Here is a 20,161-nt window from a genome sequence, read left to right as displayed (position 1 = left end):
GCGGACAAAATAATGAACCTATAATTAAGAGGCAATAAGTTCCTTATTCAAGGATAAAGAGTGACATCAAAAAGGCCTAACCGAAGGTTTGTCTGATCATGACAACCTACCATGTATTGCAAGTGATACCGATATATTAAACATGTGTTATACATATATTATACTGCCTAACAGGGTGATACAACTGTGAAAATGTACAGACAAGTTAAAGCTAAACAATTCCAAAGAGGAATGACACAATAAAATGTAGCAAAGACTGATTTGTCATGTTAGTTAAACGTAGAGTTGTGTCCTCTATGTAGCAGTAACACATTTGAACTCATTTCAGTTTTGTAGATGGACTGAATCCTTTGGAGAATGGTGTCTTACAGATGTTCCAGCTGTTGGTCATCATCTGTTTCAAAATACAGCAACTATAACATAAAGTGTTTTCGGGCTGGGAAAGCAATAGTTGTTCACTATAAAGGGTCCTGACATCTCTGTTGCTGTGTGTTGTGTTTCTCAGACGGAGAGCTTTATACTGGGACGGTGGCAGACTACAGGGGGAACCGGCCAGTCATCTCCCGCCACCTCAGCGAGGGCCGGCGCGTGGACCTGAAGTTGGATGATACATTAGGATGGCTGGAGGGTGAGTGTGTCAAACTGAAACACAGGGCAGTCGTAGCAGCTGTGAACACATCTTTTTTAATGATTACATTCATCATGTTCTCTTCAGTTGTTTTGGCAGCTCTTGAGATGTGGGGAGCATCCCTTTCTATAGAAAGCCTGGCATTACTCAAAGGAACAGTTTAACAGCATCATGTTGGCATGTGAGGGACATGAACTACCAAACCTGAGCATAAAGAGAGAATAAACATGAAAACAGAAGATTTGTGGAGTGCCTCTGGTTGTGTGGTTAGAAAGACCAGAATAAAGCACAACTCTTGAAATGTCGTGTACATTGACCACAGTTAAGCAGTGTCATGATTTTAACGTGAGACGTTTTGCCGAGCCCACATGACAGATGGAGCACATTCCTTATTTACTGTAGGTGTTATGGCATCACTGCAAACACAGTTTTACACCACCAGGTGGGCCCAAAGGGTCCCGGACGCAAACACTGATAAGCTGTAACTTGTATCCTTTTATTTGAATGATTTGACATACTGTATTTCCGTAGATCCAACCTTCATCAGCTCCAGTTTCATCCCTGATGAGGAGAAAATCTATTTCTTCTTCAGTGAAGTGGGCAGAGAATATGACTTCATCGACAAGTTTATCGTTTCCCGTGTTTCTCAGATCTGCATGGTAAGTGTACAACAACTGTCTCATGCAGGAACCCCTCGTACGACCTCGTTTCTTCTCAAGTGGCACACATCAGCCATTTGTGACGTTCACTCATTTTCTGGTAATAAGAATTTTCTCTTGGTACAGACTAAATTGACGAGTGATCCAGAGCTACGAGTGATGAGCAGGCGGCCTTGCATGTAATCTCGTATTAATGTATTTTCACTCCTGCGCTAGCGCATATATTTTAAATCACACAATCATATGTACATCCACGAATACATTTCATATTTAATGAACAATATACTGTTTCCACTTTATCAGGTACATTGGGAAAAATATCTAAAACTATCATGTAATCCAGTACAACACCACTGTGACTTCAATAAACCCACAACTGAATTTCCAACAACATTACAGTAATGGGACATAATGATCATGATGGATTGCATTAGATAGCTCACAAAGTGCCACGTAATGTATGGATGTATTCATGGATACTTGCAGACATAAAGAAAATATATGAATGAATGTGTGAGAGTATGTGGACATTTATCATGGTGTGTGTGTGTGTGTGTGTGTGTGTGTGTGTGTGTGTGTGTGTGTGTGTGTGTGTGTGTGTGTGTGTGTGTGTGTTTTCTAATTGTTTTGTATATATGGGACTGCAGACAGCTGTTCTCTCCTTCTGATTTGCATGAGCAGAAGTTGCAGCTCGGCGTTGCTAAAAGTCTTCTTTTTAGTCATTATGCACATGATCGGGTGAACTGGTGGTCTGATTTATTTTTTAAACAAATAAGAAAGCTGTTCACTGTTTCCATTAGTATTTGTAAGGGTACAATGTCTTGATCTCAACCTACTATACCGCAGGCCCCCTTTAACGGTCATTCTACCTTTCTTTACAGAGGAGAACAGGCTGTGCTCCTCTTAAATTACTGACATTAGTTCCAAAGTATGAAAATGTCCCCATAAATCTAAGCGCATGGATTAATATGCTCACGAGTAGCCACTGAGATTTCTGATCTTCAGAATAAAAGATGGTCACAAAGTAATTTAGTCTTGTTAACAACTAAATTAGAGCACAGATTAATAATTGTGCCAGAACAATGCTATAACGTGTCCACTATGCTACACGTAATCCAATGATTATCAGGCAATCAGAGCTGTTTTTAATCCAGACACTGCACACGTCCTGCATCATGATTAATGCATGATTTAATAGAAAGGGCAGGGATATATATTTTGAGATATAACTTGTGTTTTGATTTAAATCTGCATCACTACCAGTGAAAGGGTGGGATGTTGGCAGGAGGAATGACGTGGGTAGAATGATCAGATATAAAGACAAGAGGTGGGTAGTCTGCCGCCATGATGAGGTGTGGGGGAGGCCAGACTCCTACATACTGCTGTATATGAAACACTGTGGAGGTGACAACAACAACAACAACAACAGCGCTGTGTTCTTCTCCTCATGTGCCAGAGTGATGTTGGAGGTCAGCGTACCCTGCAGCGACGCTGGACCACGTTTGCCAAAGCTCAGCTGTTGTGCCAGGCTGACAATGAGCTGCCCTACAATGTGATCCAGGACATAGACAGCCTCCCACCAGCAGAGGGCGCTCCTGCAGACGACACACTCTTTTATGGCATCTTCACCTCCCAGTGGTCAGTAAACTAAAGAGCCATACAGTTTCCAACAGCATCAAGAGTCATTTTCAGAGGGTGGTGTAAGTTTGTGCCTCTCGAAATGTTTTTCTCATCTCACCTCATGCTGAGTGCTGCTTAAAGCAATGGTTTATAAAAAGGTTGCAAATCTGCAAATCTTTGAAACATTTTTCATCCCATAAAAAGACAGGGCCACATTTACATTACAGGTGCAATGTGCAGTTCTGAGCCACCTGCTGTAAATAAATAGGGAAGTATTTCACCTCTAAACTGCTCCATACAATCATATAGTTGTAGTGGTTTGTCATGTTGTCATATATTGTATGACTGCAAGTCAGTCTGTCTGCTGAAGCTCTGAGAGTCTAAATATCTCTGCTATCTTAAGTTCTTTAAGTGGAGTTTAGATATGTGTGTGTACTGTGTCACTGGGGGCTGCACGCTCCGTGTAATGTTACGTTTTGATAGTTTGTATGTTGGCTTGTTTAGCAGACGCCCTTACAGTGAACTAACTACAGGGACAGTCTCTCTGGAGCAACTCGGGTACAATGGTGGCAGCCCTGGTATTGAACTCACAACCATCTGGTGTTGTATTTGGAAGCTGAACCACTAGAGCATCACCATGCGACTCCCTATCGCCTCTAGAGGACATTTTTTTAACAATTAACAAATAAAACTTTGAATCATCATGTGAAAAACAGAAAGAAAGAAAGCATTCCTTTATTATTATTATTATTATTATTATTATTATTATTATTATTATTATTATTAATAAATATTTTCATTATTTTTAACACATTACACACACACTTGTGCACAAACAGGACCGATACACATGTATCAATGGAGGGCTGTCAGAGCGAGGGGGCTACCTGGTCAGGCACTGCGAGCAGTTGAATAAATAAGTAAAATCAACTTTATTTATAACACATAGAAAATGACCACAGTGACAAAGTCAATGTTGTACAATTCATATAAAGATCCCTGTCCAACACACAATCACATCCTGATGAAGGCTCTTCCACAACTATGTCTATGTCTTGGGATGAGAGTTAAAAAGAGGCAATGAGAATAATATACTGAGCAGGAGCACCTGTGCTGTCATTCCTGGTTATCTACACATGTATTGTGTGCATCATGGGGCTTTTGTCTGTAGCTCTATGTGTCTTTTAATGTTTTTCCCCCCCATTAACCAGGTCTGTCAACTCGGGACGGTCAGCAGTGTGTTCGTTCCGCCTGACTGACATCAAATCCGTTTTCTCTGGTAACTACAAAGTCCTCAACAGGGACACGTTACAGTGGAGCACACGGGTTCAAGAGAAGGTCGCAAATCCAGGAGAGGTAAACCTTCACTTCTAATTAATAATGAAGATGAGATGGAACTTTAGTCATCCTGAGGGAAATATTTGTGCAGCAGCTGCAGTCCATACTAGGAGAGCGTGCAAATACAGTATATAGTGTGTGAATAAAAGTACAAAGATGTAAACCGCCATTGTACCCCTGTGCAAGGTACTGGCCCTGTAGTTAGTTCATTGTAAGTCGTTCTGGATAAGAAGTCTGCTAAATGAGTAAAATCCGTCACACTTCCTGCTTCACCTTTGACCTCCTGTACTACTGTAGTTGTGCACATGCTAGGCTTGTGCTGAGTGAACCATTCATTTATTGTGGAATCTGGCAAAATATATTCATAGATTGTAAAATAATTCTATTCTATCTGCTGTGATAAACACTTCTTAAATATGTGTTTATATCTTAAGCTAGAATAAGTGTATTTCCTGTGCTCTGTCTTCTTGCTACACTGCTGTTTGTGAAGACATATCAACAGGAAGTTCAATACTTGATTATGTTTAGTTGAAAGAAGGGATAGAGGTGCCATACAGTGTATGCAATATGGTATAAATACTCCTGACATTAGCTTCACTCTGCTATTGAAGTTCTAATAGTAAAGAACAAATTATGGACAAAACCATGAAAATAAGATCCATCGTGTATTGAATTGGACATATTATACGCCTACGTATCATATAAATGCAATTAAATTGTGAACGCAGTGTTAGTATTACTGTCAAACTGCCTTTTTGTGTGGTAGTGTGGCCTGCACAACGCGTCTGACAACACCCTGCGCTTTGTCAAAGAAAACTTCCTGGCAGACGACAGTGTGCGGCCGGTTGGAAGAAGTGTGACCGTGGTGTCTGCTGAGCACAGCTACAGCCACCTGACTGTCCAGAGAGTCCAGGCTGCCAACCGCAGAGACTACACTGTCCTGTTCCTGCTCACAGGTCGGTCATGTCCCCACGACCACACCTCACCAACAGTCTCTTTAATTCTCTTCATTTTCGTCACACAAACATTCTTAAACATCCAAATCTGCTCTTACCCTGAATGATACTACTTGAACATACATTTTTATAATTAGCATAGGTAACACCCCCTAAACTCCTATATAAGGGCAGCTATTGTGCTGTATGGAAATACTCTAAAACAAGTCTTTTGGAAGAAGAAGAACTTCAGCAGTTATGAAATGGAGGTGCTTTTATATAACGTAGTGAACATGTGATTATCTTAAAGCATTATGTAAACCATTTAAATAGGCTTGGGTGTTTGGATTGTAATGATTCCAATTTCAGTTCTGCTTCTCGACGACGGTTCTTCATTCTGACTTCTTTGAGTGTGGTCACTTCACAGATTGACTTTGACTCTCGATGATGCTGTTGATGCACTCTAGCGTGGGAAAGTTATGAATCAGCTGTTATACTGATGTTACTCTCTGTTCTACTTGAACAGAGATATAAAAATAAAACATAATTCAGACACCAACTGTATTATTTACATTTGAAATAGTTTTTGCCCCTAACGTAGAAGAATAGAATGATTCAAATCTCCATTCGGTGCATGTCCCCACAGTGTTGCATGAAGGGGGAGAACACTGTTGAACTTGGATTGTGAATTTGCTTTCCAGTCCAGAGAAGTGTAAGTTTGAAGAAGAGCCTTTCTAAAGCAACACGCTGCCTGTTAATTCCAGCTTGTTAGAGGCATCATTGTGCACTGGACACTGAAACAGGAAGCTGCTCACATGTTGATGCCAAGCTTCCAGTTTCTTTTGTTCTTTGATTCTCATTGAACTGTTGTTCTTTCTGCCCTTCACATCGTCAGTCTAGTTGAACCATTGTACAGCATGTTGTTCTCCATGGACTGCTGTTGGCAGGAGATTATGACAGTTTTAACAGTAGGGTATGTAGTATATAGTAGGGTATCTGGAACCTCCAGACAACAAATTCAAATTCATCAAAGCATTCCAACTGTTGACTCCACGAGGCCTGTAATAGTATGAAGTCTGTCCGTTGAACAAATATGAACTTTGCTTTCCCACTAAATCTGTTTCAGAGTCAGGTTACCTGCACAAAGCAGTGCTGCTGCAGAGTGGGGCCCACATCATAGAGGAGGTCCAGGTGTTCAAGCAGCCTCAGCCTATCAAGAGCCTGAAGCTCTCCATACCCAAGGTACACACTGAGAGGACATTCAAGATACCAATCCAAAGCTTGATGTGTGCTCATACCAGCCTGTAGCCTTGTGCAACAATGATACATTATTCATGATAATGCTACTTCGTGGTGGTGCAAAAGATGAGGTCCTCCATGGAATATGCATTTGACATTTCTTTTCATTTTTTATATATAGATCTAAAACATCCCTACAACCACACACACGGTTGAAATACTGTATGGCTTCTTAATTCCCAGCACCTGTGCTATGCAAGTTACGTAACGTGAGCACCGTGATTACCCACAGGTGCGCAGTTGATAAGCATCAGCAATATTTACATAGCAAGTTAATACACACAACATATAGCACACATCAAAATTGGTTACACACGGGCCCCTAATTGTTACTATAAAATAACATAGCAATTCAACACCGTAAACAGCGGAGCCAATGAAAAGTCCATAATGAAAGTGCTTTTGTTTTTTTTTGGAAAATGTGACTGTAAGGTCACATGTTGGGATATTGGTTTCACTTGAGTCTTTATTCGGCCTTCTTCTTTGTGACCGGTCCAGTATGTTACACTTGGTGTGGACTTTAACAGACCGCATAAGTCCTTGTGTGTCAGGGAAGGTCTGCAGTACCTTCCCCAACAACCAGGATCCACCTCTCTTGACCTTTGACCACTGTTGTTGTTCCTGTAACAATGATAAGTACTCTCTGGTCCGTCTGTGCCACAAGAGATCTGAGAGGAATTAAACTTGCCTCCAACGTGTACAAGTCACTTTCCTAGAAAAGTCCAGATGTCAAAGTTCGAGATCATCAGGGTCGTCTGAGATTTTTGTGATTGAAAGGTCATTATTTTTTTCTCTCTCAAGCAGTAACGTCCGTTCAGCTGAACTTTTAATGATTTTCATGAACTTGAGATCTTCTCTTGACATTTCTGCCATTTCCTCTGTTGATTTCACATTGAAGTTGTATTGCTTCAACAGCAGTACCTCTATGTTAGCAATGGATATTCGGTTGACTGTGAGAAGGCTGCTCCCAACCTCCTCTCAGTGGTCCATTGATAACTCATCCCAGTAGGGTTCTGACAGCAAAAGCTCCTTCACCCTTGCTGTTTACCACTTCCCATGGTTCCATTACTTTAGAAACGTTACTTCCAGTTAACAGCTCCGTATCGATGAAAGGAGTGTGGCCAAGCACTTAACTCCTCTTGTCGTGAAATGTTGTCACGAGTCACAAGCATTCATCAGGGAAGTCAAACTAGGTATTACTATTGCGTGCAGCTACCTCCAACCCTGAGATAACATGACTGTGTACATACTTTACTTGGTTCATTGTTCTCAACAGGATATTGGTGTTTCTTCCTCACAGCTTCAGCTCCCTCATGAGTCGCTCAGAGCAGAAAGTGGCCAGGATCTTAGAATGCAGAGGTCTTTAGCATGCTGCTGCCTTTATTAGCCTTGTTCTGTACAGGCAAAATTGGCAAGACACAATCCTGTGCTCCGGCCCCTTTATATGTCTTAGGAACTGCATGACTGGACCTGTATACTGACACTGATAGGTCCAAGTCATGTGCTGTAGTTAATCACCTCGCTGATCTTATGCATGTATGTGACTCTGGTGTTCAGGATTCACTGAGAAGTGCATGTGTCCTGTTCTAACAGTTTCATCTCATTCTGTCCAACTGCAGGGTATGATATATGTTGGCACATCAGAGGGTGTGGTGAGGGTTCCAACAGCCAACTGCTCTTTCTACTGGACCTGTCCTCAGTGTGTTCTGGCCCGAGACCCCTTCTGTGGTTGGGACCCTGTCAGCAGGGCCTGTGTGCAGGCCTCCAACACCCAGGCCAGTCTGTGAGTGCCACAGGATTTTGGGACTCATGTTGAAAATGTCTCTTATTGGGTAGAAACATGGAGGGATGGGGGGGGGGGGGGGTTATGATTATATACGATACTACGGGTAAAATAAAGAAATCTTTAGGCTACAAAATCAATTGCATTAAATGTCAATGTATACACTAGTGAAACAACATCACAGCACAGAACCCTCATTTTCAAACCAACTCTAATACACCCGCCTTCCTCAGTGGAGCCTCGCTAGAATTAACCAGTAAGGAGACAAAAGTAAAAAATAAAACAAAAAAGAGGTCTGTTGGCACAAGCAGGCACACCAAAGGACTGCTGCTCATCCCGTGTCACGCTCAGGTTCCTCACAGTCCGAGCTGGAGACAAAACAGTCAAGCCATTTTATTTATAAAGTCAAATATCACAAATGCCCAGTATCTCACTATAACCAGTCCATCAGTCTCTCTGTCCCACTATAACCAGTCCATCAGCCTCTCTGTCTCACTATAACCAGTCCATCACTTTGTCTTTCCCACTATAACCAGTCCATCAATCTCTCTGTCCCACTATAACCAGTCCATCAGCCTCTCTGTCTCACTATAACCAGTCCATCAGCCTCTCTGTCTCACTATAACCAGTCCATTATTATAAGATAACTGTTTTTGTTAGGATGTGATGGACAATGAATGATAATCCTCCCAGAACTATTTTGGTTTAGTGTCTGAATTTACTTGTTAACCTAACTGAACTGTAACCAACACGTGGCTCAGTGCCTGTTTGGGGTCAGAAGAAGAGCACCTGGTCGGTCCAACCATCTACAGGTACATCTCAATAAATTAGAATATCGTGGAAAAGTTAGTTTATTTCACTAATTCAATTCAAAAAGTGAAACTCATATTATATGGATTAATTGCACACAAAGTGAAATATTTCAAGCCTTTATTTGTTTTAATCTTCATGATTACGGCTTACAGCTAATAAATTAGTATCTCGGAAAATTAGAATATTACATGAGACCAATAAAAAAAATATTTTTAATACAGAAATATAGGCCTTCTGAAAAGTATGTTCATGTGTCTGCACTCAGTACTTGGTTGGGCCTCCTTTTGCATGAATTACTGCATCAATGCGGCGTGGCATGGAGGTGATCAGCCTGTGGCGCTGCTGAGCTGTTATGGAAGCCCAGGTTGCTTCGATAGAGGCCTTCAGCTCGTCTGCATCGTTGGGTCTCGTGTCTCTAGTCTTCCTCTTGACAATACCCCAGAGATTCTCTATAGGGTTCAGGTCAGGCGAGTTTGCAGGCCAATCCAGCACATTGATTCCATGGTCATTAAACCAGGCATTAAACCAGGCATTAAACCAGGCATTAGTACTTTTGGCAGTGTGGGCAGGTGCCAATCAGCATCTTCATAAAGCTTGTCAGAAGAAGGAAGCATGTCCACTCCCTGCCGACTCGCAGGCGGATCCAGGATCTGGGCGCCAAGGACTTCATGGTGCATTCAGGTGTACCTCGTAAACTCTGAGAAGCTCAAGCTCTTGTTGCAACGTACCCTTCTGCCATCTAGTGGCTCTTCTTTTTATTTTTATTTTTTAACAGTGTGTTTCCAATTGAGGGGTGAAATAAGTTATTGTTATTACATTTTAAATGAATTATAAAAAAAGTATGGCGGATCTATCACGTTTGATTGCCTTTCTTTTTAAAGAAGTCTTAAAAATGTAAATAACAGCTGTCAAGGCATTAGCCATCAGCACTGATCGAGTTGACCTTTTTTTTAAATCGAAAGTCAAATCGAATGGTAGTTTTAAAGAATCCTGACCCCTATTCATCTGTTTGGACATTTGTTAACGGACCAATGACCATATATAAAAGCAGAGCACCTTACTGAGCCATGAGATCAGCTATATCTCCTCACTGAGCCCTTACCTACATCTCTCTGCGCTGAGACCCCCAGTTGAGAATCTTTGGGGCGAAGTTACAAGCTCCCATTCAATATGACTGTTGTACCAGCCTTCTCTGTTGACTGTAGTTCTCCCTCCTCAGAAGCCAGGATATAGACAGTGGGAATGTTGAAGAGGCATGCAACAGTGTTTCATTTACACATAGAGCCAGATTTGCTCCAAACAAACTGCCTGCAGGTAAGTTTCACTTGTCTCAGTTGCTTTGCTTTGCTTGAGCTGGTTATATACTCCATGTAAGAAACATTGATATTTACTGGATTAATGCTAGATATATTTTTCATAGCAAACTGTATTGTCCAATATGACACTAAGACACTGGATGAGCATCAATTAAAATGTTGTTTTATAAAAGTGTAAAATTAAACTAGACGCTCTTTCTCAAACATATCTTTGACATTTCTGTTCTTACCTTGTGATTGATCAGCCAACACACTGTATATGCTTATACAACATCTGCCATCAGCAAATCAGTCAGGCTCTAGAAACTATATTGTTAAGCTCACAGCAGAAAAAGCAACAACAGCTGCAAATGTTATTAGTTTCCCTTCACAACTTGTCACAATCACTGCTGTGTTCATTTCTGAGACTGTGCTCAACCAATGTTGTGATGGAATGCAGGGTAGCTATCATGGTCACATAAAGGCATCGGTAAAAGCTGCAGTCTGTCCATGTGTTTCAGCGAGGTGCACCAAATGAAAAATGGTTCCAAACAAGCAAGTGCCAAAATCACAGACACGTCAGACAATAGATTTTAATATGCATTATGTATTCATTTAATTGAACCTATGGCGTATTTAGTCGATTGAAACAGTGATTTAAATCATGTTCCTGATGACAGCCAGCATGCACATTTCCCATCTCTCTACGCACACTGAACTCATCTGATAAAGCAGGACAGAAGCCCCAGGAGAAAGGATCACTGCATTACATCACTCATTCTGACACACACTCTGATCACATTACTTCCCCTGCATGTATTAATGTGTTCTTGTCCCACCTTGGGCCCAAGGTAACTGGTATATGAATTGTTATGTCAATTCTGAATTAGCACATCCCACATAGCAAGCAAGTGAAGAACATAAGTTTACTTGCAGCCTTTTTCTTTAATAACTGACATGCTCATATAACATGCATAGCATTAGCAGGTTTAGACTGCTGTTGGCAGCTTTATTGATATTTGACGACGCTGTGTAGAGGGGTCTGAGTGTATTGGGGGTTTTGGTGAGTAATCTGTATTTCAGCCTCATGTCCTGCAGGTGAACTGGTGTCGGTGTCTCTGAATGAAGTGGTGCGGCTGCAGTGTCCCGCGGCGTCGCAGCTCTCCCAGCAGCTGTGGGAGCGTCCCAACAGCCGGCTCTCCTCAGACCTGTATCTGCACCTGGAGGATGGGAGTCTTAGCTTCGTGGCGACTCCTGCCACACTGGGACACTACCTCTGCCTGTCCACTGAGAACGGCTACCAACAGACTATTGCCATCTATCACGTCAAACAGAAGAGCAGCCCCATGGCTCACACTCCAAGCAGCCACACCTGGCCTCAGACACACCCCATACCCACCACAAAGGCTGTGGCCAGGCCAGGGCTGCATCCCTCTGTGGGGACTTGGCCTAAAAGAACAGAAACAAGACAAGAAGAGACTGAGCCAACACTGTCCAGCAGGGACACTCCGCGGGACAGAAATGTGACTATGTGGGCTGGGGAATCTGGGCAGAAAGAGGCAGAGCTTCGGGATGGGGAGCCCCTGCTGTCGGCCAGAGGCCACTGCTACCTAAAAGAGCTGGTGGTGGTGTCAGTTCTGCTGGTGCTCTGCCTTAGTCTGTTAATCACCATGCTTCTGTATGTCATCAGACAGCGCTGCCGCAGCCGAACGGCCCCACAGCCAGGGACTTCGAGCAGAGTCTCTGACAGAAGGACCCCTGTGGAGCACGAGGCTCTCCGGGGGAGCCAGGTTCTGAGCAAACGCAACGGACAAGCCAGTGGCTTGGTTTGTAACGGGGCACTCACAGGCTCTAATGGGCATTTGCCCAACACCCCCATCTGAACAGTTTACAGTTAACTGATGAGACCAGAGGTGACGGGAGGCCATCTGGTGCCAGAATCACCATGGTGACTGTCAGTCAGCCCAGTGGGAGGTTCTGTTTTGCACAGCCAATGGCACGGTACAAACACTATCTGATCCTGATAGGCAAGATTTGGATCTCATAGGAGGAAAGACGATTCTGTGGCACACTAAATGGAGACACGAGTTGAGATGGAACTTCTTTGTTGTTGCCAGACACTGAAACCCGTTGGCTGTTATGCTCTGAATGTTCTGTGTGTAATCACTTACTAAACAGAAAGGTACAGCTGGTTCTTTAAATGTTTTTAGAGACCAGTCGGTGTTTGATGCAACTATTATTATGGGATAGTTGTATTTTCAAGAGTTAATTCAAAACACATGAATAGAATGTTCAATTTCAAAATATCCACTCTCGTCTGAGCCCCGTGTTCATCTTTGTACATACATGCACACATGGCTGGTTATGCAACTCTGCTGATTTCTTTGCCAAACACATTTTGGAGGACACATATTTGATGCCTGGGTTATGTCCAGTGCTCAGGGTTTCCCTGAGTCCAGTAAGTATGGTGTTCCTGTAACATAAGTAGGTGGTCGGGTGGATGGCCATACACTAATTCATCTGTACACACATAATGTGAACGTGCCTTGGCTTCAGTTGAGCTGATGCTTTGGTGGAGCTGTTGGTCCACTTTTTACTGATTTCCTGTGCGTCATACACACCGGGCCATTTGGAGACAACATCAGTAAACATGCAGCCACTGTTTTGACATGCACTTCCATACAGAGGTTAGAATTGGAGTTCTGCAGTTACATGATTTTCTGAGTCATGTAAATTAGAAACCTGAAGTGTTTTCCGATTGCCTTATTTCATGTCTCCTGGCTTCTGGGAATTGCAATCATAAAGGTCGTCATGGAGGACGAACACAACTCTTTATTATAAATCAGCTGGAGCTGGGATACATCAACGCAGCTTTACACTGGGACAAATACCCAAATAATGACAAAATATCAGCTCTTAAGCATAAAACAACTTTCATCTTTTCATTGTAATTTTTCCATTTGAACCTGTATGATGGATGATGTTATAGTCATGGAGAGGCCTGTTGTCTTTCAGCAGTAAAAATATTTGCATTAAATATTGGTTTCTACGAGGCTGAACATCCCTATGTGTCGGGTGCAAAGTATATTTGATGTGAAATATTTCATGTCCAGTCTTTTATAACACATTCTTCTCATCATTACCTTGATTATTGAATAAAGAATTTACAAACTATACCAATGAATGCAGATGTTAATAATACATAAAGTGTTGCTGGCTTATGTACTTTTGATGTCTGAGCAGTAACGGATGTGTTCACAATATAAATCCAGAATACAGGTTTTTAATGAAGATGCTTATCATTTAGGGGGAGAGATATTCCTCTCTGAACAAAGGATGTAAAGGATGTAATCCTTGCTCTGTCTGAAAATGTGTTGGGATCCGAACACAAGAACTATGTTTAAAGCCAATCGTAAATATATTGTATGTGATCTGTGCAGGATAAAAAGAGGTGGTTAGTTTTAGTCTTGTGTCTGTGCAAAGCAATAACATCAGTTAGCAGTGCAGCTAATCAATATCCTAACTATAAACAGACATTGCAATAATAAAGCACTCGATAACATTAAATCAAGGTTCATTGGCAGAAGTAAAAGTTAAAAAGTCTTGCTCAGCCATGTGCTGTAGCTAGGCTAATGCTGTGCTATGCTACGCCCAGTTAACAGTCCATGAATGGAGAGAGGTTACTTAGCTTGTTAGCTTAGCTAGAAAATCTGTTGTGGCCAGCCTGGAAAAGGTTATGGATCCTGAGTGATCCGGCTCTGGTGATCCGGTTGTGCAGATGTGATCGGACGTCTATTCAGATGCCGGTTTTCAGAGAGTAGAATGTCTTGTTTTTCCTCCATTCCTTTCTCCTCAAATATTTTCCTTTCATCGAAGGTGCAAGTGAGGAAACAAGGAAATACGTAAGACAAATGTAAAGCAGCAAGTTTCTGTAATCTGAGTAAGGGATGAGAGAAGAAGAGGAAATGTTGAAGCCTGACCTCTCACTGTGCTGTCAGCCCACCACATACCAAAGTGCCAAACTGCTCATCATCTAATCTAAAGCTCACTCACACACGAGGGCTGTGCCTTCGGGAGCGAGGGGTTTCTTTTCTTGCCCAAGCACAGGAGCCGGCGATCGAACCTCCAGTCTGATTTCCTGCTCAGTCTGAAAAATGCTTGTCTTTGTAATACCTCAGTCAATCACATGTTTTTTTATATCATAATGAACTCACTGACAACATTTTCACACTCTGAATTGTGATGTGATCTAATGAACAAGTGGAATGACTTTGAATACTGGGGATTGGCTACTCTTTCACATTTCTTTGAACATTTTCAATGTGTTCTGCATTTAAGCAATAAGCCACGAGAGACTGTAAATTGCAGGGATTTTACAAAAGCTCGGAGGCGTTGTTAGAAACAAGCTTTTAGAAAACAGTTACTACATACAGTACCAGTCAAAAGTTTCGACACCTTCGACTGGTACTGTCATACCTGGCAAGGTTCCCTAAAACAAACAGCAGCAAAATCATTTAATGATCACAAATAATAATTCCTCCGCCAAGCAATGTAGTTCTTCAGCGACATAGCAGAATGGTTGCCAAGCACCACGTAGACTGTGGAGCGCTATTAAGGGGTTGAAAGCGTCTGAGCCAATCATAATCAAAGATAATTTGGTTTTACAAATGGCATCACTATGACCTGGTGAACGGCAATATAATGACCATTCACCCCAATGCTCATTTAGAACAGCTCCCTTTTATTAATTATAGAGGTGGACAAATACACCTCTTTAAATGACTACCAGTTTTTTTCTTTGTGTAATTTTATTGATTTATTTATCCCTGCAATGCCATGATTTACTTTTCAAGTACATCTGTACAATTTAGAAATCCTTTTAAGGCAGGCTGATCCTCTGATATTAAAATAAATAGTCATGTCAGGTTTTTCTCTCCCTTCTAGCCTTTGTCATGAAGCAGCCCCTGTCATGTTAGAGGAGGAAAACATCTCCCCCTCACTAAACCCACAGGCAGCTGCTGTAAAGGTGACGAGGAGAACAAACAAACGGCTTGTGATCTGTGCAGCACTGAAATGCAGGTTTCGATGTGACCATGGCAGATGCTGAATGTTGCAGTGGTGACAACACATGAATACTGTCTACATGCATGAGCACGGAAAGTTGAGATTGATTGAGATCTGATTGTTGGTGAAGACAGCAAATAAGAAAGATGAAATCCTAATTCATTAAAAATATGTAATCAATTTCACCTGGCCAGAGCTATTCTTTCATAGAGAAATGGTGCCAACGCTATATTCAAAGAGGTACAAGGTTATGAAGTAATCATTAATAAAGGTGGGGGTGGAGAACGGCACAGACCATGTAGTGTTGGCCTTCATGCAAAATCCCTCATTGGAATGTAATATTGTTAAACGAGAACAAACTCCCACCAGCTGCAGCCTCAAAGTTGTGAACTGTGAACTCTGTACACACTATCAGCTGCAGAAAGCCTGGCTGTCTTTGGCGCCACCTCATGGCCAAAATCTGTTTAATCTGGAATCACAAACTTCCCAGGTTTAATAACATGTAACTGTCACAGAGTGCCATACAGATGTTATATTATCAGATTTATTGTATAACCTTCTGTCTGCAGGTATAACGCTTAACGACCCAGAGAGGCCACAGCATCTGCACAACATGTTCAGTACTGTTGGACTACGTTTTCATAGATTGTACATTTTATTGATTTTCAGTACAGAGAGGAGGCAGCACAGCACTAACATAAAGTAAAGGTAGCAAAGTCCGAGGTACAAGTTTTGCATTTATATTTCATTAATATTTTCAGCATTCTGAATTTACACTGTAACAATGACTGTGAGGTTAAAGAGAAGTCACTGTCTAGTTTGAATGTACTGAGAGGACAGTGTAGTTTGTACCATCCAGACTTGGTCATGGTAACGTTGTCACCTTCTAAAAGTTCTGAAAGTCATCAAATGATTCAGAACCCTGCAGCTAGAGTCTTAACTAAAACTAGAACATTTGACCATATTACTTCAGTTTGAGCTTTTCTTCATTGGCTCCTGATCCACGTCAGATCAGGCTGTAATGTGCTTCTTATGACTTTGTAAATGAGCCCTTTCCTACCAGCCTGATCTCTTTAAACCTTAAACTCTAATCAGGATACTTGGCTCTCAGAGAACATGGCTCCTGTCTGGGCCCAAAGTGAAGAAGAAGTCCGCAGTATATCTCCCCTCTTCTGATGGAACATCCTTCCTATGGACATTAGACAGTCACATGTGAACATAAACTTACACATTCACAACTGACCTTCGTGTGACCTATCTGCCTGTTCTCCTGTCAGTACACCTTAACAGTAGTATATGCTAGTAATAAATCATTCATTAACATTTCTCAAAAGTGCCCTTTTTCTGATGTAATGGTGCAAGGCAAAAAAACTGTCTAAAGACTTGTGAGTGTGACATGTCGGTTACTGAAGCCACTTTAAGGCTTTATAAGAATAATACAATACAATTCTGTACTCTTGTGAGCGATATGTAGAACACAAAGTAAGAAACGGTGAGGTCAAGAGTTGTCTCATGTCATATAACATTTGTGTAGGGAATGTGTGCATGTTTGTGTGCATGTGTGTGTGCACGTGCTGGTCAGATGTAAGGCCAGGTTCTTGCTGTTGCTCCTGAGCTGTAGTGCTTGGTTCAGAGATGGCTCCTACAGAAACTAAGAGATTTATCAATTCTGTTTGTCTCGCATGCTATCAGGGTTGGACTTTGTTACTTAATCTAAAGATTTCCCCCCTGGTTGATTGACAATTTCTATTTGAGTGAAAACAATGGAAGTGTGCTTAGAGATGAGCACTCAGAGATGAGGAGTTGTTGATACTTGAGCTTCTAGATCTCGATTGATAGTCAATTAACAGACATTTATTAAATTGAAAATGTACTAAGTAAGTACTTTTCTATTTGTTTTAGTGTATTAATGATTTTACTGCAGTACTTCATCCACCACTGCTATTCAGTTCTTACAAAATGTATGGAAATTAGCAGAAGGGCTGATGGTTTGGATATGATAGTATCGTGGTATAACAAATATTTTCTCTTTTTTTCTTCTTTTTTTATCATTACTGATGTTACTATTTTTTATTACTCATCTTTAAAAGGTTGTAAGGAGTCTGAAGAAATTGTTTCTACAAAGATACATACTACAACATAAGAGGGATCAACATTACCCATGGCCCAGTGGACCTTGACCACTGAATTTTACTGTGTGGCCACTAAAAACACAACATTGGTGGCCCAGATAAACAATGATAATACTTGCACTGGCCACCAAATTCAAATTCAGTGGCTTGTTGGCCTATTGTTAAAATATTGGCTTTACCTCCCGGTGTTAGCTTGAGCAGTTCTGCTGTCTCTCTGGAACGTGTTGGACAAACAGCTGTAGATTTCAGCCACTGCTGCCTGATGCACGAGCACAGCTCCATGTCCACAACATAGGTTTGCGTGGACCCCTTTACCACGAACTTACTCTTTTCAGTTTATACAAACGTAAGCAACACAAGGGGAAATATATTTGGTTTTAAAGTGATGTGGGTGCGTAAAGATTCAATTGTGTAGGATGTCAATTTATGATCTATGTTAATATCCAATTTGTGAAGCTGCAATGTTGCCATCTTGGGAAAGGAATCTGGAATCTCTGGCAACATGAACAATGCGTGTCTCATAGTAGGTCTGTAGCAGCGACGTCAGGAAGTTTAAGGCCTTTCTCATCTGTAGTATCTTATCCCAGTGGACACACATCGCCTCTTCCATTAGTGTTGTTTCCTCTGGTCAGAAGACTGCCTCTATAACTAATAACACTCCCTACGGTTGTACTTTAGTCATTAGTCATACCTGCAATAGATTAAAAAAAATAAACAAATGCATTTAATAATTAAAACTGTGAAAGTATCCAGACACAATGGCTTCATCACGTCATTACATTGGATTAACAAATGTAATATGATCTGAAATTTCTAACCTACGGCTAAACACAAGACAACTGACTCTCCATTGTGCTTCAGTTGATGCACGGGAGGACACACTGCAACAAGAGGAGCTCCCTAGGAAGATGTTCCCATCAGCTGCCCTTGCACTTCCTGTTGTAGCTCTCCACTTGTTTATGTAGCACAGCCAACATGGTTGGACCATTTTGAGCACCATACTCCTCCCTACACACCTCGTGGAACAGTCTGGGACTAAGACATTAACTTAGTTGGTATAGGTGTCATACTGCATACTGCAGAAAAGTAGAATTGCATTCACTGAATACATTATACTATTTCATTGCATTGTTACAAATACAGTGGCTAGTAGTTATCTTGACCATGTTTCCCAATGTGGTGTCCACCTTTGTACATAAGGCAGGATGGGGCAAATCTCCTGATGCCTACACAAATCACTGTCCAAGTTCCACTTGGAGGTCAAGTTCCATTAGCGCCAGCGCAGATGTGGATGTGTTGGCCATTTCAAATTGCACCGTCAGGACTTCTGTTGCCTTTCTCCTAACATCTCGGTGGCGGAAGGCGTCTGCAACATAAAGATTGTGATTATTGACTTTCCATTCCTCAAATGTCAGGAATATGTGAATCTTCGGTCCTATAACATATATCACTATATCAATATTATGTCTTAGAAAGCAATGAAATTATGAGTAAGTGGATCGATAAACTTACCAGTACTCTTCAATGTTGCATGCCTGCTTGACAGCAGGTGTTCTTAGATATTCTGCTTTCACTTTCACCCTATGCTGACACTTGAGCAAAATAGAGTATATTTACTGCAGTGTGGGCCAAAGGAACAAGGGTACTGATAAGTTACTTTAAGACATTTTTCAGTACGACTCTTACCTTGAATAGCATGCGGTTCCCCAACCTTGGTCGGTAACATCCACATCCTCCATGTCACCCCTGACCCCTTCAACAGTGTTATCCACTCCTTGGCCTGTTCCACAGTGTGGATGTAACAGACTAGAGTAGCCTGCTAACATCAAATTTATCTAACAGGTTCGGCTTCCCGGCCACACCAACACAGAGAGAATGACGCCAAGAAACGTATAAAATGATTGACTTTTATTGCAACATTACTTTAAAACACCTCGTTAATAAATAGTTAAAATAATGTTCAATGTGTCAATGTGTTCAGGCAAATGGTTTAAAAATACCAAAAGTCCAGTCCAATTAATATGGAACAACCGCTCCGCGTTTTCCCTTGCGCCAGGGAAAGGGCGTGCTTCAGGGGGACTGTCGATAGAGTGCGGCGAGGAGCAAGAGGGATCCGGTCCGGTCCGATCTGCGGGGAGGCAAGGCAGCAACTGTCCTGGGAAATATCCTTCAAGGTCTGGTTCACCAGACGAGGAGGAGCTGAAGAGGATCAGTGCGCGGCGAGGGAAACATCCTGTAAGGGTTGGTTCACCAGACGAGGAGGAGCTGAGGAGGATCAGTGCGCAAAAGGGATCCTATCCGATCTGCGGGAAGGCAAGGCAGCAACTGTCCTGGGAAACATCCTTCAAGGTCGGGTTCACCGTTCTGCAGTCAAGCAAGCCGTCACTCTACTCCGTGGTCAAACCAGCCAGCCCTAATCTGTAGTGCACCTACATACTGACATTTATGATTCCCATGAAAAAGCCCCATATTTGTACCTTGAGATGACTTCAAGTCTGATATTTCAGGCACATTAAAAACACATTGCTCCATCATTTGAAAAAAAAAAAACCAACCTAATATATTTGACTTCAGGACATCTCTTACTACATAGAA

At 41.8% G+C, this 20,161-nt stretch overlaps 1 protein-coding gene across 2 annotated transcripts in view; it reads left to right on the top strand.

Moving 5' to 3' along the window:
* Positions 1-14,074, top strand: part of sema4ab (sema domain, immunoglobulin domain (Ig), transmembrane domain (TM) and short cytoplasmic domain, (semaphorin) 4Ab) — a 21,617-nt gene extending 7,543 nt beyond the window's left edge. The window contains exons 7-15 of one of the 2 annotated variants that reach the window (XM_029443211.1): positions 506-628; positions 1,160-1,287; positions 2,744-2,925; positions 4,119-4,263; positions 5,012-5,201; positions 6,307-6,422; positions 8,099-8,262; positions 10,295-10,389; positions 11,454-14,074. In XM_029443211.1, coding sequence (XP_029299071.1) covers positions 506-628; positions 1,160-1,287; positions 2,744-2,925; positions 4,119-4,263; positions 5,012-5,201; positions 6,307-6,422; positions 8,099-8,262; positions 10,295-10,389; positions 11,454-12,253 — 1,943 coding nt within the window. In that variant the 3' untranslated portion in view covers positions 12,254-14,074. The remainder of the gene's footprint in view (positions 1-505; positions 629-1,159; positions 1,288-2,743; positions 2,926-4,118; positions 4,264-5,011; positions 5,202-6,306; positions 6,423-8,098; positions 8,263-10,294; positions 10,390-11,453) is intronic. The other variant, XM_029443212.1, reaches the window with a different exon arrangement.
* Positions 14,075-20,161: the final 6,087 nt, after the last annotated feature.

This window comes from Cottoperca gobio, chromosome 11 (assembly GCF_900634415.1).
Source record: "Cottoperca gobio chromosome 11, fCotGob3.1, whole genome shotgun sequence".
Taxonomy (NCBI): domain Eukaryota; kingdom Metazoa; phylum Chordata; class Actinopteri; order Perciformes; family Bovichtidae; genus Cottoperca; species Cottoperca gobio.
The sequence above is the reverse complement of the archived record's forward strand: the minus strand, read 5'-3'. Positions and strand labels throughout refer to the sequence as shown.